The sequence below is a fragment of the Phoenix dactylifera genome, chromosome 6 (genome assembly GCF_009389715.1).
Source record: "Phoenix dactylifera cultivar Barhee BC4 chromosome 6, palm_55x_up_171113_PBpolish2nd_filt_p, whole genome shotgun sequence".
NCBI lineage: Eukaryota > Viridiplantae > Streptophyta > Magnoliopsida > Arecales > Arecaceae > Phoenix > Phoenix dactylifera.
In genome coordinates this window covers 7,600,234-7,620,665 of record NC_052397.1, presented here as the reverse complement: position 1 = coordinate 7,620,665, position 20,432 = coordinate 7,600,234, and the positions used below count along the sequence as shown (strand labels likewise).

Below are 20,432 nucleotides of genomic sequence, written 5' to 3'. Positions count from 1 at the left end.
TCGCCACTCAAATCCGATCAAGTCTACATTGGACGATGGTGGTCCCATATCGATAATTCGAGCCATTGGATGTGATATACTACATCTAAACTACTCACATACCAAAAATCATATGATTTGGAGACTTCTAGCCTATGCATCACGTGGTCAAAAAATTGAATATTCTAAAGAAAATTAAATTATATATGTTTTTTGATCACTTGATGCATAGGCTAGAGTTCTCCAAATCACATGGTTTTTGATGTGTAAGCATGTTAGATATAGTGAATCACATCCAACGGCTCGATTCATTGATGAGGGATCTTTGTTGTCTAATGCACATCTGACCGAATCTAAGTGAAGATCCATTCGAGTGTAGCCAAGTCTGGCTCTCCCTCTCTCTATCTCTATAAATAAATAAATATATATATATATATATATATGTGTATATAAAGTATACAGACTTCAAGCCTATTAATACAAGGATGCAGGGTATTAGCCTCCTGAGAGGGTACAACGCACATCATTTTGGCCCCCAGTTCTGCTCTTTTCAAGATTTAGGAGACTCAAAACATCATCCCTTAAATTCAGAAGAATTCCAAAGCTTGCTTAGAAGAAATTGGGATCCAAGAAACTTTGGAATTTTCACAAATACAACGCAGACATTGTACATCTGAACCAGTCATGTATGCCTCTCCTGAATTTTTACATCCTTTTAGCCTATATGCATGTCCATCAATACCATGATGTGAACATGTCATAAACTTTTGAGACCCCAGAAAAACATAAAATGAACACTTCAGAATCGTTAGGAATCCCTCACACAAGGGTTGCATAGGGTAGCAGATCCATCTAAGTTAGCTCTAGTCAGCCTCTGCCATACTTAAGCAATAAAATAGCTTTGTTATTTTCCCTAGGCACCAAGCCACAATTCCAACTTTGAAAGAGTTCAACAAATACAGACTCTATTACCAGTAAATAAATCAAAAATTTAGCCTGCCTCTTAATAGCTCTCTTAGCATCTTCAAGAATATAGCAGAATAAATAGGTTCTATGCATATAATTGTGTTCCATCCATCAATTCCTCTCAGTTGAGTAGTTCCAAACAGCTGCCAGAATCACCACACATGACAGCCACTACATTTGGAAAGATAGAAGAAGAGGAACTCCTATTCAGAAAAGATGCAAGCAACACTAGTCTTTTCTTTGATAAGTTTGACACAGGTGCCATAGTGTTGCCTAACCATTCAGCCAGAGATGTCGGATGCGAGATCTTTAGCTACTTGTATCGATTTGCCACCGTGTGGTTGGATACAATGCGCTAGTAGGATGGGAGTTAATTAAGGTCAAGGGAGCAGGGAAGAGTTTGTTCTTCGCTCAAGATCTCCAGCAACAGAACATACCCATTTAGGAACATGAAGAAGTGAAGAAAATTTGATGAGGGATATATCATGAGCCCTATGTTACATTTGGCACTAGCTAAATACCGTTTCTAGGTTGTAACCTAATAAGAGTCAGGAGCCTGTCAACAATATTTCTCCATCAAAAAATTTGAATAGCTGGCATCAAATGATTTACAGATGGTCCTTTGATCTGCAAGTTCTATTGCTAAAAAATATTACCTCATAATATATCCACACATGCAATTGTACAATCATTCTTCACAACAGGTGCTGTTATTAAGATCCCCTTTGATTATCTATAAAATTATCTTAATATTCCTAACTTGAACTTTTCAGTCAATTTTCTTGCTCTTAAGCCAAGGAATTCTCTCAATCTTAAATGTACTTTGCAAAGAGACAAGATCCCGTATAAAAAGCATTATGTTAACTCTGTATCAAAGTAAGAATTCAACCCACCCTGTGCTTATGGTCCTGCAGAAATTGGAACTACGGTCCCTTAAAAGAAAAATAAGAAAGAAGATGAGAATGGAGATTCATATCCACGGATCAAAGGGCAAACATGTATAGGGGAGTAGAAAGTAGATGAAGGAAAAATGGAAAAAGTGATGAAGAGATGGGGAGGAAGAATTATTGGGTGCAGAACTTCCTTATACTATTAAGAATATTATCGAATCCCCAAATTGCCCTGAGCAGCAGGGGCACTAATTGATCTATAACATGTTCGAGCTATGAAACTAGAACAAATGTAATAGATGAGGCCCATATGCATGAAAATGGATTGAAAAGCACACTGTCATCTTAAACTCAGCATTTATATGAACTTAACTAGTAGACCTCCAATACTGCACTCGAGCTGGAGCATAAAAAATTGAAGCTCTAAATACATTATAGCAGTAACAGTCAACCAGTTGTCTCAATCCAAATGGCCTTCATGAAATTATTGGCCATTTGATCAGCAGTCTGATTTAGGAGTGACTAATTTTTTGCCCCACTTGATCTCTAATTTTATAAGAGAGCTCCATGGTCTCCGCATCTTCATCCCGACTCTTTGACCTCCAAAAAGCGCCCCCCCCCCCAAAAAAAAAAACACAAACAGGCATGCGCGTACCTCCCTGATTAACACCTCAGGCATGTACCTTTCTTAACTTTTATGTGCATCATTTTTTTAACATATACATCCCGCCATATCACTCTAAGTGACTTATCAAAAAAAAGTTCATAAGATTAAATGGGATGTATATATAGCAAATCTACTCCAATCAATCTTAATAATGAGATCATAGCATCCATCACATGCTCCCTTTGTATAACAGCAATGTATCACACATGCCAAATACTAGTTCCTAACAAAACTAATCATCCACCCTAATGCATTTGTTCTTTGAAAAAAACTGGATTATTAACCAAAATGTTACGCTAACTCACTGCAATAATATGACTTCCAAACACCTTCCAATAGCAATTAACTATGAAAATGGACACCTCGGTGCATAAGTTCACATGATGGATGAGACATAACTCAAAAATCTACATCTATCTTCTTATATATTGGATCTTTTTTCATAGTCTCCAATTTATAACATTTCTTTCAATGAAGAACTTGTAGTTAAGTCTTGTCAATTAGAGAACTTGCCCCATTAATATCAGAAAAATCTTCTATTTATTAATGATCTTTGAACAAACTGATTAGAAGCACCTTTTAGATATCAAAAATATGCAAATAAAGTAACCATGATAAAACAGTCCCACCAGCTTTTATGTATTTAATAACATACTAACAAGGGAAACAATTTCTAGACACATGACCATGAGATAAATCAATCTACCAACCAATCTTCACACCATTTGATATTGACCCCATTCCTCTTCCTCTCATCTATATTATTGCAAACAAGTAGAAAATCAGGGTCATGTGACTTGCCATTTGCCCAATTCGAGATGTCCCCCCATGTTTACCACCTGTTGGGGTAGAAAAGGGGCCTGCGGATTATCTATAAGTTCAGATTGATCTACTGTAAGCTTGGTAGCAGGGTGCATAGCCATAGGCTTGGTCACCAGCATTTTCTCTTCCTAAGACCTGTCACATTTATACTGGCAAGATCTAACCCGTGTTGACCTAGCTGCACCAACTCCCAAAAATGTAGTTCAATTTCACAGGTCTCAACTGCATAAATATTTGCTCAGAAACTTCTTCAATCTTTTTATTCCTTCAGTAACACTCCTTATAAGAACAACACCATCCACATATTTGAAGTGCAACATTTTGTGAATATTGAGAAATCAATTCAGCAACTAATAATCTTATATGATATAAATCTTTAACAAATTTTTTGAATAGGGAAGTATATGTTCATTGAAAAAACTAAAAAAAAAATATTGATGTGAAAAAACTAAAAAGAATTATTGATGAGAAAAGAGCCTCCCAATAAACTACAAACTTTATGATGCATACATGTCATCAATCTGTGAACCTTATTAGAGCTTCCCCATAACTCTCCCATTCACACGCAAACAAAGGGAAATAGAGAAACAAACTGGAACCATAGAACAAACTAGAATGGGTAGTTTTTATGGTGCTCTACAGCAACAGACATAAGGTGCCAAGTTTAGCAGTAGAGAGGATAGACCTTAGATCAATTGAAAAATCATATTCAGTAAGAATATCCTAAGTTTACTCCACCACAAACCACAATATTATCTATACACTTAACTAAATATGGACAAGCTAAGCAAGATCCCTATAGAATGATCGTTCATGAAAAGGAACTTGTTGTGCAAAAACTTCTTCCAACTCAGTTCCCCATCAGAGTATCCAGATAAGTTCGAGATACATTAGTTTTATTTTGATAACTAGAATGAATCAATCTAGGTAGGATCTAGGACAAGATCAAGAAAATGGAATTTTGCAATCCCTGAAAAAAATTAACTAAGTCAGTTTTTCTAAAAATCTTATATTGCAATGATGTCCATATAAAGATCTTCCTGAAGAATTTAATGTCTGATTGCATCACCATCCTGCCTCTCTGCAAGCGAGGATAAGGCTGCGTAAATTTGACCCTTCCCAGACCCCACAATAGTGGGAGCCTCATGCATTGGACAACTTTTTTTATTGCATTGCCACCATAATTTATTTCATGTTGGACTAACCTACTCAACACATAACCCAATATGGTTGCCCTATAAAGTTAACATGTTATACTGCAATAATACTCAAGACAAGCCGCATGGTGACTATATTAAAACTGTAGGAAACAGTTGTATCCTCATGTCTAAGGAGCAATATGAACTAAATTTTTCAGCTCAAAATTTCATTTATGAACTAAGTGAAGAACCACTTGCACCACCATTTTCAACACAAATGGGGCTCTCATCAATGAATATAGAAAATAAGAACCACTAATCTCGTATTTATTCTCCCATAAGATAGCTGTTAGCAGCCATGACCTTCTGTGTGCAAAAAAAACAATCTCCAGTTGCTTACTTGTCAGTGGCATCAATGGTTGAGTCAATATTTCATAGGTCTCCAAAATTTCACTAGGAAAGCTAATCTGATAAAGAAATGACACCAATAAGATAATTTCTTCAATGGGGAACGTTGTTTATCAAGACATCAGCAGGAAAAGAAAAACCTTCTCATATCAGAAAAACTGCTAGGAGAGATGAACTCCTGGTGCAAGACAAAAGAAGGTGTCCTCTATCAATAAAAGTTTCTAAAGTTTTTATCCTAGCAACTCTAGACGCATCAAAGAGCACGGAGGAATTTCTTCAACATTGGGATAGATTGTGTCATCTAGTTCCATTTCCAAAAGATTGAACAATACAGCAAAATTACCCTACAACATGTATCCATCCCTTGTGTTAATATGAGGGAGTTTCTTACCAAGAAAAGAAAGATATCAAGCAAGCCACTTGTTTTCCTGATCTTCCCCTGAGTGAGCAATATCATTGAGCTACTGTGCGGGCTTCAACTACCTCACTTGCTTGCTCAACTTTCATGGAAGATGATTTGTTTTCCTGGTTAGTGACATTCACCTATCTTTTCAGATTACTTCTTCTCAATCCCATTCCTGCAATCCATTATCAAGGCATCTTATACAGTAGTAACCATGTACAAGTCTATACCAATCTAATAAATGTTAAGTTTTGCTATTACACTAAGAGATGAGCTAAATAAGTAGCCTAAATTTTTTGACTTCCATGAAAAGCCTCCAGTTTAGTTCTTTAACTAGCAAACCTTCTGCGACACAACACAGCAATTAAATCATGAACTTTAAGAAAAACCAAGAATATAATGCAGAGAGGAAGTGCATGGGACAATTATAAAATCAAACGTATATCACCATCTAAGACTGCAACTATCATCTGTCCTCTTCGTCATGCACTTCTCTGGTATAGCAATTCACTAACTATCATACAACACTGATTTGGAAATTTAGAAGTCCTCGAATTTAATAACCCCATATAGTACCCTTCAAGATCCCCATCCAGTCATGCGTCTCTTCTTCCTGTCTTCTTGTACCATTCAACAATTTGTTACCATTCTCCACTTCCACTCTGAAGCTACACAACACATGTTTGCTAGGAACCTTGAAATCATAGCATGATAGATATAACTTGGCAGAAATGACCAACTTTATGAATCCGTGTGAAACTTAAACTCGTAGTGCAATAAGGAGCTCTTAGCAGAATGACAAACTTTATGTATCAAAGTATATCAAAGTGCACCGAAGTGTACACACATAGAGTTCTTGCTAAAGTAGAGGCCACCAAACAAGCTCAGATAATCTTAGGCATAAAAATCGCTCATTTTCTCATTTTTACCGAATCATAGATCTCATTCCAGCTGAATAGTGGCCAATTTACAGAACAGTATAGTGTCAAATCCACATTTTTACTACTGCAGTGAAGAAGAAAAGGAAAGATTCAGAGACCGAGAATGGACGAAGGAACAAGAAAGGCGAAACCTTGAGTTGGTCCTTCAACTTCTGGAACTTGGCAGCGAGGGGCTGCTTCGCGAGCTCAGGGCGCTGCACCAGGGACGACGGCGAGACGGATAGCCTCCGGACCACGGGGTGGGGCTCCGGATCGTCGCGCTCGAAGGACTCTCTGGGTTCAAAGCCCGGCAACTCCCACGTCCACCGTTTCTTCTGCTCCGCCATGGCCGTCCCCCTCTCCCTCTCCCTCGCGATTCGAACCCTAGAAACCGAGCGCAAGAGAGGGGAAATGGAGAGAAATGGAGGAGAATGGGGAGGACGCGGGGAGGAGAGGAGAGGAATGGGGAGTTGAGGGGGTTGGCGATCGGAGGAGGGCTCTATCTATAACTCGTGAGGACGGAGAGGAGACACCCAGGCCAGAGGTTTTCTACCACCCCAAGGGTGATCCTTCGCCGCATTGGTGCGGTCGCCTAGCCCTTGTCTAGGTTTTTTCTGTTTCCTTTTTTTAACTTCATTCATGGATCCTTTGTTTGAAATAGGTGACATAAAAAATAAAATAAAATATTAAAAAAAAGTTCATTGTCTTTCGACTATTTTTCGTGTGAGCTTGTGTTCGACCTCACCAGTATTGTAAAATGAGTTAGATCTAGTTGGAAAATCGGATAAGCAATTTCAGGGCATCTTTAAGTTATCCTTGAGGAATATAAACAGTATTGAGATAAAGTGAGAGAAATCTTCTTTTATATTTGGATTTTTTTTATACTAATCTTGTAATCACACAGCAGCAGGTTACAAATGATTTTAAGTGATGGTTACTCGTTTGTTCAAAGACAAAAATTACTACTCCTTTTGAGTTTGTTTTCTGTCGATGATGTATAAGTAACCATTTTCTTACATTAAGTGGGATGAAAGTAGTGGAAAGGTAGAATCCTGGGTACTAAGGAGCTATCTATCCCCGATTATCAAAGGTTTGACATTGATGGTTTTGCTTTTTGGGATCGACATGTTGGTGTTTATCCAAGATAATTGGTGTATTTTTAAAATTATCATATTTCTAATCAAGACTTTGACCTGTAAATCTAGAAATTTTGATAGTACTAGCATATAACCCACACATTGCATGGAGTGCTTTTTTTTTTTCTTCTCTAGATGCTATTGAAATGTAGTATAGAAGACATGTAGTAGCACAGATAACATAAATGGAATGAAATCTAATAGATATAAAAGCTTAATTATTTTTTTAAAATAAAATTTTGATATTAGCATCATGTTATACTGTGATTATACAAAATTTTAACAATATATGTATAATAAAAAATAAAAAAAATATTTCACCTAAAGGATATTTAAATGTAATGTAGCGGAGTCGTTGATAGTTGTACTTTTACTCTTAAGTAAGAATATGATCATCAAAATGCAAAAACAATAGTGTAATCCAATAACCTGTTTTGGACATGGACAGGATACAGTACTAATTAAAAGAATTTTCATTCATATTAGCATATATTAAGTAAAAATGCTTATTAATAATATCACTAATATCTGTATTAATAAGTAGTACTAATGAAAAAAAATTAATATAGTTTACTAAGCTAATAAGCTTCTTTTTAACGGTGTTATATTTTTATATTTTGATGAAGAACCATGTTAAATAAAATCCTTACTTACTAATCAAAATAAAAAAAAAATTAATAATGTTATCAATATGGACATCCACGAAAAGAGAGCTCGGCTATATGTAAATTAGATTGTTTTAAAATATTAAATTAGAAGTATTGGTATTTTTATTGCTATTTAAAAGAAAGGATGTGGTCATTGAATCTATCATCGAGGTCATTCAAGAAGAAGAGGACATAGTTTAGGTAGCATTACCTGTAATCCAAAACATCTACAAATAGTTCAAACTCCATGAGTTGGATAGCTTGCTCAAAAATATGAGAAAATAAGTTAAGCTCGAGCTGAGATCCCGCTTTTAAACATGCAAAGGCCAATCAATCAATAGCTTACAAAAATAAAAGTAGGTCTTTAACTTAAAAGCTAGCGTATTTATCAGGGGAGTTTCATAGATATGGATACAGTCTGTCTCGCTCAGTAAATAAGAGTATGTAGGTGACGGCTTGTGCAGTAAATCGGACCTTCAGGCAACTAACCCTACCCAATACATCCAATTCCAATCAACAACTTGGGCCGCCACAAATTCTATTCCTTTCTCAATTCAAAAAGTTCGATGTTGAAATGGTTGGACAGACAATCAGCATCACATAAGATCATGCCAAAATTTATGCGCTTTCCATCGCTTCTACTTGTGGTGCCCATCATTTATTCAAATAAAAGGGTACCCTCTATAAAACAGAAGATCTCGAGTTGCATCGAGGATGGCAGTCGGTGAAGTCTCATGGTGCTTATATCGGAAACTTGAATGGTGATTAGCTTAATACACCGTTCAAAGAATGTTTGGGTGATGTGCATTAACTAATTTGTCTTTAAAAAAAATTCATCTACTGGAAAATTCTTTAATTTTTTCTTCTCCCTGCAACTAAACTTTAAGGCTTCATCCAAAGGTCCCTAGTCTATCCCTGGGTTCAAATTCCCAGTACAAATAACTTCACAAGCATTCATCGCGCTCACTTTTCATGATGAAAGGTTTCTAGCAGCCATTATTGTTGTTTAATAATTCTTTATCTCCTTCAATATGACCGTAGGAGGAAATTACCGAGCCCAAGGTTGTTGCCTTGTTGCAAGTTAACTAATGCGAGTAGACCCACAACAGAAGTAGTTTGGTCCCCTTCACATCATTACCCATGAACCTTAGTCCGTTGCAACAATAAAAAATAAACTATTTTTGTCCAACGGCCCTCCCCACCAAAATTTCTCTTGGAAGCCAAGCTAGCCAGCTAGATCAACCTTGACTTCCACTTTCGGTCCTCTCCTTTTGTCCTGGAAACTGTTCAAATGAACCACAGCGACAAAGTAGCTAAACTATTCCTGGCATCTTACCTTCTCCCCAAGCGACGAATCAAACGGACCAGGACCACCGGAAAAAACAGTCAAATAAGTGGACGGCTCCTACGTGGGAAACAACCTAGCTCTGGCTTCTTCCCGAGCGAATTTTCTGGTGTCTCGGTTGGAGTTGTGGTTCCCATGTGATCAACGGTGCGCACCGGTTAACATTTTGACTTTACGCGCCATTCCGCCAAGGCGCGAAGTAGAGCGCCACTGCTTAGATTTTGACGTGCCATGGTGAAAACATGCGGAATAATATGTGTAAAAAAATAAATGGATATAGATGTAGTTTGATAATTATTGGATATCAGATTTTACTTTAAGTAAAGATTGAGCTCACGGCTCATTAAGTAATAAATCTACTTTATAGAATTAATCCAAGCTAAATTATAGAATGTAGCTTAGTTAAATCACATAAACATGATACATATAGATAACTTCATGACAATTAGTTTCAACAATATTCTTATATTAACATGATATATTTCATCTTTTGAATATTATGCACAAAATGAATAGTTAAGTGAAATCAGATTAAGATAGATTATTTAAGTGTCAAGATCATACTATGTATGTATTCATATAAGGTATCCAATTTCTAATAATTCTACTTTACAGTCAAGGACTATGGCCATATTTAAACCCTTCAACATAGGTCATGCCATTCTTATCCTTATGGCGGGGTCGCCACATTTAACCCCTGTGTGGTATGGATTTTCAATCAGAATAATGATCATATGGCTCCATTTAACCCTTGTTGTTTAGGTCATGTCATACTTATCCTCATGGTGGGGTTGCCACATATATCCTCTATGGCAGTGTCACACCATGTTTACTCCCATGGCAGGGTTGCCACGCTAACCTTCATGAGAATGTCAAGTGATATATATATATATATATATATATATATATATATATATATATATATATATATATATATATATACATAAATTCAATCTTCTTTTCTTTTATGATATCACTCTAAGTTCTTCAACTAAACCTACATGCTTGATCCACAATGATGTTTCAATCATGCTGTTAGTTAACAAAAATATGATGATAAATCAAATCTAATAACAATTCATTGAGAAACATGGTAACAATTTACATAATTAACTCAGATAATATTTAGAAGTGTAAATACTACTTACATCACGAATACCGAGAACTCAGACAATCTGATCACTTTATGTGATCTACCTTCATATTCTAGTTTCTTACCACAAATACAAACTCTCTATTGTAGTGGCAATGGACGCACACTTTGTTAAGTGACATCATTGTATCCTATAGTGCAAGCACTGGTACATGTATATACAAGTATAATACAAATACTGAATAAAGTAATATAGTCATTGCTTCGAAACATGCAAGACATGTAATATAAGAGAGGCTGAGGCTGAGAGAACAAGTGCCGGAGAGGTACGTGCAATTAAGAGATGATGGGGATGAAGGAGATTTTACCTCGACAACCATAGACTATAGTATTGACAGGGAACTTTGGGTATCGATACAAGAAGTGAAAAATGTTGGAAGTTGCTATCCAAAGGCAAAAAAAGGATTAAACACCTAGGGAGAAAAAGAAGAAGAGAGTGCATGAGGGTTACAGATGGTGAGATCTACAGATTGAGTATAAATGGAGTGGAGAGTGATGCAGGGAGAAAAGATAGATCGAGACATTGGGTCTAGTCGGCACGTGGTTCGTGCCATTTAGTTTAGGTATGGCAAGAATCAAGGAACCAATATATGGGCCCTTAATCCATGGTATTCGTTCGAACAATGCACAAATATGTAGGGCAAAAGGGTCATAGGGCAATGAACCAACAAATAATGGTGAAAGAAACACTTTTTTAGGGCTTCAAGCCATTTTGGATCCTATATTTGTGTAATGTTCTAATGGGCATGGTAGGAATACAAGCCCACAATAGGGAACCACTATTCTCCATGTATGCTAGGCAGCAATGCCCTACATTGGTTAGCAAGAACCAAGTATTGCATAGTCCCACTTAACTTTTTTTTTTCCTATGCTACTTGTTTTCACCATGTCTTTGCTCAGATGGATATACAAGAAATACATGCCAAAGTACCTGCATAATAAGAAAAGAAAGGGTACAACACGCCTCAGAAGGAGGTTCTAAAGGATGAGGTTGAATACATAATTGGATAGGGAGCTAAATAAAATCACTTCATTAGAGGTTGAATATGCAGAATGACTAAAAAAAAGGTTGACGAGCAGGACGAATGGAGATATGATAGAAAATTTGACTAGTATGATGATTGGTGCAACATCATCATATTAAACGGCATGCTTAGTAGAAAACAATAGGTAACAATTAATAGAAGTACCAAACGTGGAAGCAAACGTGATTACATCTATCAAGAATGGATTGTTACTATGTAATGGTAATAATATTAGAATTGTATGAAAATCCTTTGATAATCAATCCAATCAATTTTTCTTTATCTTTACCATGGTCATTTATCCTACGAATAGGCATAACTTAGCCACCTACCCTAGCGCCCAGCGCTCTACCTTGTCCACCGTAGCTCAACATTACAACCCCATCTATTTTCATCTCCTTCAAATGGTGGTAGGACAAATACGAAAATTCTTAAAGGACAAGGCACCTAAACCTACATTACTTTTTATTCTTTGTTCAACCCACAGCTTTCTGGCTAGTCCGAGACCATTGGCATGCCCACACATTCATCCAAACCTCGCCCAGACAAGCTTAGTTGGGGACTGCTTTCTTCCTCGACCAATTGAGTCCTTTGGGGATCCCGAGTTTCCTAGCTTACTTGGAACAGGATTGAAAAAAGGGCCCAATACTATTCTCCTCTCTACTTATACTCTAATTCTAAAGGTATTTCATCCATTGTCTTTCTATGCTCTCTCCGATCCCTTCATTCTTCCAAAGTAAGTGCATTTCATCTAGTATTGTACTCCATAGTTCGTATTAGTAGCAACATATCTAGGTGTTGAAACAAGACAATGTGCCCATCCACTCTAACTCAAGTGCCACTTATGCTCTTGCTTTATCACTCATATCCTCCTATTATATAGATCTTTATTCGATGCATTGTTGATGCATACAAATATAGAACTCTTATTTGCATGTACGTTTGTTTTGTGTGTACCATATAATGTTTATTCAGTTCGCAGCATGTGATGCATGTAGGCTTTTCTTTTATGTGTGGAGGATTGAGTCATTATGAAACTGGTCAGAAAACATCAACTTTGATTTGGAATGTGTTATAATGGAGGAGATTTAATCCAAATCATGGATAGAAGAGAGGCCACTTAAAAGCTCAAGGTTGAGATAAGGATTGAGGATCTTCAACTCTTTCAAGCCTCAAGCATATTACTTCACTTTCAAGGATGAAATTAGTTTAAGGGGGGAGAATGTAAGGGCTCGGTCCATTAACTAGCTCAATAGTAGGATGGACCACGCATGTTTTTCACGTAAGGTCGGAGGTGGAAGAAAACCTCATATGACTGGCACATGAGGTGGAAGAGGAGGACTCATGATGGGAGTCCGCCTCTCCTAATTTTGAGGAAACAGGAATCCTAAGGCACATTAGACTTTAGCAAAATCCTAGAATTTTCTCTATAAAGATCTATGCCCTTCTCCTCTAGGCACTCTACCTTTGAGATCTTCTTCTGGCTGCAAATTTCAAACAAAATCTTGTAGATTTTCGTTGCAGTTCATTGCCAGTTTGGCCTTGGGATGTCGTTGTTGGGAACCCTGATGGTCGCATGCATATATTTTTAAAGATTTTGCAGCGGAAGCATGAAATAAACTATTTAATTTCTATGCATGCTAGAGATCATATCTCTACAATAAAAATAGATCCAGGACTTTAAACATTTATCCTAAACAAGTAGGCATTATTCTATGTCTAATATGTAGTTATGCAGAATTTCAGCAACCTAGTTGATTTCTAATCTTAATTTTTAATGAGATAAGATCTCATACCTTTTTGCTTTGAGAACTTTGATGATGCCTTGATCACCTTGTATAGCCGCACACGCATCCGGCCTCTACGGATAGTCAACACGAAGCTCTAGAAAGATCCACAACTGCAGGAGTGCTAGCTCGTGCAGAAGTGCTACAGTGGCTAAACTTTTCTCCCTCGAAGCACTCAACTTTTGATTCTTCTTCGAGAGGATGAAGGATGGAGATGAAGGAGAAGAAGGAGGAGAGAAGGTTGCTTGCTCTCAGAATTTTTTTAGAGTTTAGAACCCTTTCTAAAGACCATCTTTTTTAAACCCTAGTCGTGGGGGTCTTTTTATAGCCAAAAGATCCCCCACGCCTCACACCTCTTTTGGCCAACGAATTTGGCTAATAAAATTTCCAAAAAATTCTGGTGAATCGGAAGCTAAGACATGAACAAATTCTCTTGTAATCTTGTGCCATGAATTCCTAAAAATCAGAGGGTTATTACACCCCAAACATTAGCTACATGCCACCCTTCTTGATGCGCCATGCAGTCCCTATAAATTAGGGATTTGATTTCTATCTTTTTAGAAAGATTTGAGGCGCCATATTTTTCTAAAAAATAGACCCACGCCTCCTCTTTCCTCACACAAAAAATTGACGAAAAATAATGAGGATGGACACCACTGTTTTTAGGGATAAGGATGAGGTGTCTTTCTTCTCCAAGAAAGAAAGCTAGGATCCTAAATTTTAGAAATTCTTCTCTATAATAAATTTTGATTATTTGGACTCTTAATCCTCATCAAATAAGGACTCTTAATTGACTTGAGTCAAGTCCAATACAATTGGGTCAAGTTCGATCAATTAGGTTATGCCCAATCGGCTCGGGTCGAACCTGATTGAATTAGGTCAAACCCTAATTTAGCCCAAATTGAATCTAATTCAATTTGGCTTAATTAAAGTCCAATAATTCAATCAAATTGAATTTATTAGTAATCCAATTACTAATTAACCCTCCAATAATTCAATGATTATTTTAATGCAACTTTTGCTTAGGATAATTTGTCAATCGAATTGACCAAATTATCCCTGAGTGATTCTTAATCATCAATCAACCATTTGATCAATCTAGAACTTCTATGCGTGTGACCCCATAGGTTTGAATCTAAGCCGGTAGCACAAGAACAACTTCTTGTACTAATCGAAATGACCATCTAGCAATGGTATCCGACGTCCGGATAGGCTGAATATATGCGAAGCAAATATTCTGGAATTCTGGACTATGGTTACTGTATAATTCATCCCTTTGACTTCTAATATTAGGATGACTTCAGAGTTCTGTCAACTCTGTAATAAGTACATCCTCTATGTGATCAACTTTAGAAATTCTGTGACTTCTCACAAGGATTATCCTAGCTAAGGTTTTGCTAAATTGAACACAAAGCATTATCTCCTATTTTTCGGAGGGGTCAATTCCATCTTGACTTACGCACTGATTTTGGAAGTACTTGACTACACCCAATAACCTTCCATCTCAGAATTAGAAATTCTGCTAGTCCAGTACCAAAGTACAGTGAGTTGCTTGCTAGTCATTATGGTGATCTCAGGTCTGAGGGATACTTATACCCATATCCATTCGGAACATCTCTCGACAGTAGAGTATTCCGAAATTGGTCACGTTCAGTAAAATGTATTCCTATACTTCACTTGTGCGACATATCAGTGTCTCCACACTCCTTGGTTAAGAGGACAACCAACGTATATGTCTCACAACGACCTAATCTCGATAATACTATCGTCCTATTAACAGCAAATCATTTGGTCGCGAACAGATTTAAGGATTTGAAGATAAATCCTCCTTTATCATAAAATAAGTCCTAAGGACTTCATCATATAAGAGTTCATTTGAAGATGTACAATGAAATGATGAACAATGCCAAATAACACTTTATTAATTTGTCAATTCATTTACAAAATTCAATCATCAGCACACTGATGATTGACTCTTAGGATATAATTCTCAACAGTCGTCGGATTGAGGTAATATACCTCAAATCCTTTTCTCCTTTTTTTTTTAGCTCTTAGGCCGCCATCGTCGATGGATTGGAATCAGCTAGTTGCCGTATTTTTGGTGGAATAGGGCCTCCATTGTTTTCCATTTTTCTTTTTCGATGGGCGGCTGTTGTCACCAGGTTGCCGTCGTAGCCTATTGCTGCCATAGGACATCACCCCCAGACTGCTGCCAACCCATGCTTGTGCTTTCTCGTTCCTATGTTTTGAGAAAGATAGACGGACTCTATGATTCTCCTTTTTTTCCTCCCTCTCTTCTCTCCACTCTTGCGCTCTCTTTCTCCTCTCTCTTCTTCCTTCTCTCTATTTCTTTCTCCTTTTTTCTTTTCTCTCTAATTGATCTAAGAAATTTGGCGGAAGAGATTCAGGGGACTCAATGGTAGGCCCCTGTTGTACTCCATTAGAGAGACCTAGATGTAAATTTTCACGTTATGATTTTTATTGCAATGTTTGGACTTGATTCTATAGGGTAGCAGCCATATGGGCAAGAAGGCGTTGAGCAAAATATTGTATACTTTGTTTCTTAAATCGAGGTGTCAGTTGGTATACGTTGAGTTAATTCTATCGCTAGTAGAGGAAAGAATCTCTGGACATTGATCACACACACACACACACACACACATATATATGCTATTTTTGTGCATTGATTGTTTTCGCTTTGTGTGGTATATAATAACTGTTTATTGCATAATTATCTATCAAGGATATATGATTCTATATGTATATATGTGGCATATGTTGCTATTTTTAATTTGTATAGATTTTGATGCTCCTGGCATCAAATTTTGCAAGAAATATGGCTTTGAATTATATTTACTTAGCAAATACAAAAAAAAATTGTATATTTGGATAGCTGTTGATGCCCCACTATAGGCTAGAAATATGGTACTCTGTGATGTCCCATTATGGGCCGAAAAAATAGTACTATTGATACTCCATCATAGATCCAAAAAGTGGTACTATTAATGCCCTGCGATAGGCCGGAAACATGGTTATGGTAGTCTAAAGTCACAAGGCTAAACAATATTAGATTTGAAGGACGCTAATCAGAGATAATTAACTAGGGTCATTGTTGCATGAAAAGATATTTTAATGTTATGAGATATATTACTGGGCTACGAAAGTATGTTTGGTATTGGATTTTATGGCATTGTATCAATGATAATTATTTGTTATTCTCAAATTTATATTATTATTATGCTGGTGTGGGTATGCGTAGATGCTTACTAAACTATAAATCTCACACTACTCCTTCACTTTTCTTTTAAGAGTTACAGGATCATGGATGAAAGGATGAATAAATAGAGCATCGCTGATGCTAGTTGGATGATTGAATTTTTAATTGTACATGTTATGTTATTTGTTGATATAGAATATTTTGTTATGAATTGAGATCATTATTATCTAGTTATGTTGAAGTTGTATTTAAATTATAGGCTTTGCATATTTTCTTAGGCTTTGCTTAAGAAAGTGTGCGACTGTGTCACGTGGCTGATCCGGACGATGGGTCCGGGTGAGGTTGTTAGTTAGAATATTCCAATCTTATGTTTATGGGTGCCTTTGTGACTTATGTGCGCTTTTATCTCTGCTAGACATTCATCTACGAAATTCTGTATGCTGCCACTTGTTCTATAACACATGAAATATGACTTGAAAATCCGTGGGCAATATGCATACTATTCTTGTAACAACCCAGAACCTCACCCAAAATGGCTAGCCGGAAGGTATTGTTTGGGTTCATTTATCCTGTATAAGTACCCAAGATCTATCCAGCGAATAACCGATGTGGGACTAAACACACGCCCGCACGGGTCCTCACATACTCCCCCCGTTCAAGCCCTGACGTCCTCGTTAGGCTAAGGGTTCAAATCCATTCAAATCTAATCATAAACACCACGATCGGTCCGTGGTCAACTCCAATGGATCCGTGCTGCAGTGTCCTCTAGTCCACATAAGTTATGTACTGGGTCCGCTCTGATACCATTTGCAACAACTCAGGATCTCACCCAAAATGGCTAGCCGGAAGGTATTATTTGGGTTCCTTTATCCTGTATAAGTACCCAATATCTACCCAGCGAATAACCGATGTGGGACTAAACACACGCCCGCACGGGTCCTCACATACTCCTCCCGTTCAAGCCCTGACGTCCTCGTCAGGCTAAGGGTTCAAATTTATTCGAATCTAATTACAAACACCATGATCAGCCCGTGGTCAGCTCTAATAGATCCGTGCTGCAGTGTCCCCTAGTCCACATAGGTTATGGGCTGGGTCCGCTCTGATACCATTTGTAACAACCCAGGACCTCACCCAAAATGGCTAACCGGAAGGTATTGTTTGGGTTCCTTTATCCTGTATAAGTACCCAAGATCTACCCAGCGAATAACCGATGTGGGACTAAAGTTCGGAACCCCATCCCACAACAGTAACTATTATATGTGTATTTACTAAATTGTTATATGTACCAACTATTGGCGGCAATGTCACTATACTTTGCATATAGGACTAGCACAGAGAATGGTGTCTATGCCTACGTGTTGCATGCGATCAATCACCAAACCGAATTTAACAATAATGACAGTGATAAATATAGTTGATGATGCATCCTTCAATGCAACCACACCAGAATTGCTCAATGCCCATGAGCACATTCCGGTAGAAAAGTGCAAGCTCAATACCGTATGGATGACCTATACATGCCAGCTGGTACCCAATTTTTTGTTTTTATATGCTCTGAGAATCAATTTCAACCTATCATACATACTTAGCCTGGTGGCTAATTGTATCAACTTGTCTCCAAACAGCGGGTATTCTTTACTTATTTTTACTACTTGTAGCTAAGCCTGCAAATGGGTCAGATTGACCTGTGACCTGATCCGACCCGACCCGATCCATTTTGGAAGATCCGTGGGGTCGGGTCGGGTCCTAAAATTGGTTCCGTTCCATTTTTCGGGTCAGATTTGGGTTTGCTGAATTCAGACTTAATCCGACCCGTCCGATTTGAAATTTAGATAATTTTAGATTTTCGATCTTACGACCCGACCCGATCCGATGTAAATCCGTAAAATTATTTGGGCCTACAGGCTGCAGCCCGCAGGAGTGTAAATACAAGTTCTAAAGTCATGGATGAGTTGACTCGACCCAGATCCAAATCAGATCCGAATGACTCGTTGGGTCAAAAATTGTAGTGGTGGACCCGATCCGACCCGAACAAGAAACCGGATTGGGTCGGGGTTACTCATATCCTAACCTGATCAGGCCTATTTGTACCCCTACTTGTCGGTATTGATGATAAAATCTAAAAGATACCTGTTAACATGCCATGGCATTATGAAGCCAACATGGTCAGAAGCATTAGCAATGATGCCCAGGTGAACCCATTCTCTGGCCACTAATTGCACGATCATAGCGTAGCAGAGGGAGGGTCAGAAAAAGGCGGCCCCAGGGAAAATAGTGTAGCCAGGTTTTTTCAAGTAGGTGCCGTAGTTCACCACATGTTTGGCAGCTTTTGGAGTTGGTTTATGGTGATATAATGGTTTTAGAAGAAGTCTTATTGCGAATTACTGCATTTAGGAAGAAGAATTAGTACCAACAGTCGAAGGTTTTGGAAGAAGATGATAGAACCCAGCCATACCGTGGAATTATTGATAGCTCTACAATTATGTTGATATCATGTAAATGTTAAATTTAATTACTGTAATGTTAAGACAAGTATATCTAAGTTTTAGATTGTAATACATTTGAACGGTTCATGAGGTAACTATTAGCTTTAGACATTCTAGAATCTTAATACATAACAACTGATACACACAGGTGAATTGATACACATATAAATTAATACCTTTGATGTCCTGACACATACATTTTAATGCATTTGCTTCAATGGTACGATAAACACATCTCACTCTATATGAAATGTAACAATATATACAAATAACGAAGTGGTATACATTATAGTATGGAACCTACTATTCGGCCAATATTTCAATAAGCAAGTTCAAGCATGCATACTGCTCCCTGAAGCTTGATTCCTTGCTTGATTCCAGACCTGATGGTGGCAGTGACTCTCTCTCCGAAGATCTCTCCTTTTGATGGAAGTTGAGATGCTTGCTATAATGGAGGTATTCCATGAACAAATGCAGCACCATCTTGGGTACCGTTCTATATCAGAATATTTGTGGGAAGGAGCAACTTCCAATCTTTAGGACACCTTGCCCCCTCGATGGCTCTTGGATGGGGTCTCGCTAGATGTTTGGCGACTCAAAACTTTTTTGCAAACTCATTGATGGTTCATGGTTATGTTCGCGTTATTAATCTTTTATATGACTAACATTGCAAAAAATTAAAAAAAAAAGAGACAAGAAAGAAAATCTTGGCATTCAATGAGTTGTTTTATCATATCTATAAAACGTGGTGGATGAGAAGGGAAGATGCAGTACCGTAGCAAGCTAACAATGAGAAGATGCCAATGTCGAGGAGTTCTTTCCTTGTGTGTGGAGGGGAATGAACCAATGAGCAGTCTTTCAATGATTTCGTGGTCGCATCTTGTGTGAATGAATACGAGAACATCTAGGTTTCTTTGAAAACAATAAACTAAAAGAACACTAGGCTCCATTAGTACCTTAGTGGGATTGGAAGTCATGGAATTGGCCCCATACTTGGCCATGAGGATACCTTTAATTATGCAGATGAGAATATCTTGTGCATGTACAATCCTGGACATGCTTCCTACTTCATCCTCAGAATCTGACCATAGACAGAAATAATATTATGGTGGACTTTATCTGCACTAGCAAACTAGAACTATAGAAAAATGGAGAAATGTCGACTGATATATACCGACACCAGATAGAAGCGCCGGTAATCTGGCTCTGGCACCAAAATTTGCCGACGCTTCTAAGTAGCATTGTCAGGGATTAAACTACGACGATGCTAGTTAGTATCGTCGGAAGCAACAATGCATAAAAGCGTCATCAGAAGCCAGATGCGGTGGCGACCGACTGACCCCAATCCCCCTCCGCCTCCGCTTTCAGCCCCCTTTTTCTCTCCGGCGCAGCCCGACTGACCTGAATCTCCCAATCTAGCTCTGCCTCCACCTGTCACAGGT

The 20,432-nt window shown here is 37.8% G+C and overlaps 1 protein-coding gene across 2 annotated transcripts in view; it reads right to left on the bottom strand.

Moving 5' to 3' along the window:
* Window positions 1–6,762, bottom strand: part of LOC103718693 (kinesin-like protein KIN-14L) — an 81,058-nt gene extending 74,296 nt beyond the window's left edge. The window contains exon 1 of one of the 2 annotated variants that reach the window (XM_008807623.3): window positions 6,347–6,762. In XM_008807623.3, coding sequence (XP_008805845.2) covers window positions 6,347–6,541 — 195 coding nt within the window. In that variant the 5' untranslated portion in view covers window positions 6,542–6,762. Of the gene's footprint in view, window positions 1–5,262; window positions 5,416–6,346 lie in introns of those variants that run through there. The other variant, XM_026809107.2, reaches the window with a different exon arrangement.
* Between the last annotated feature and the right edge of the window lie 13,670 nt (window positions 6,763–20,432).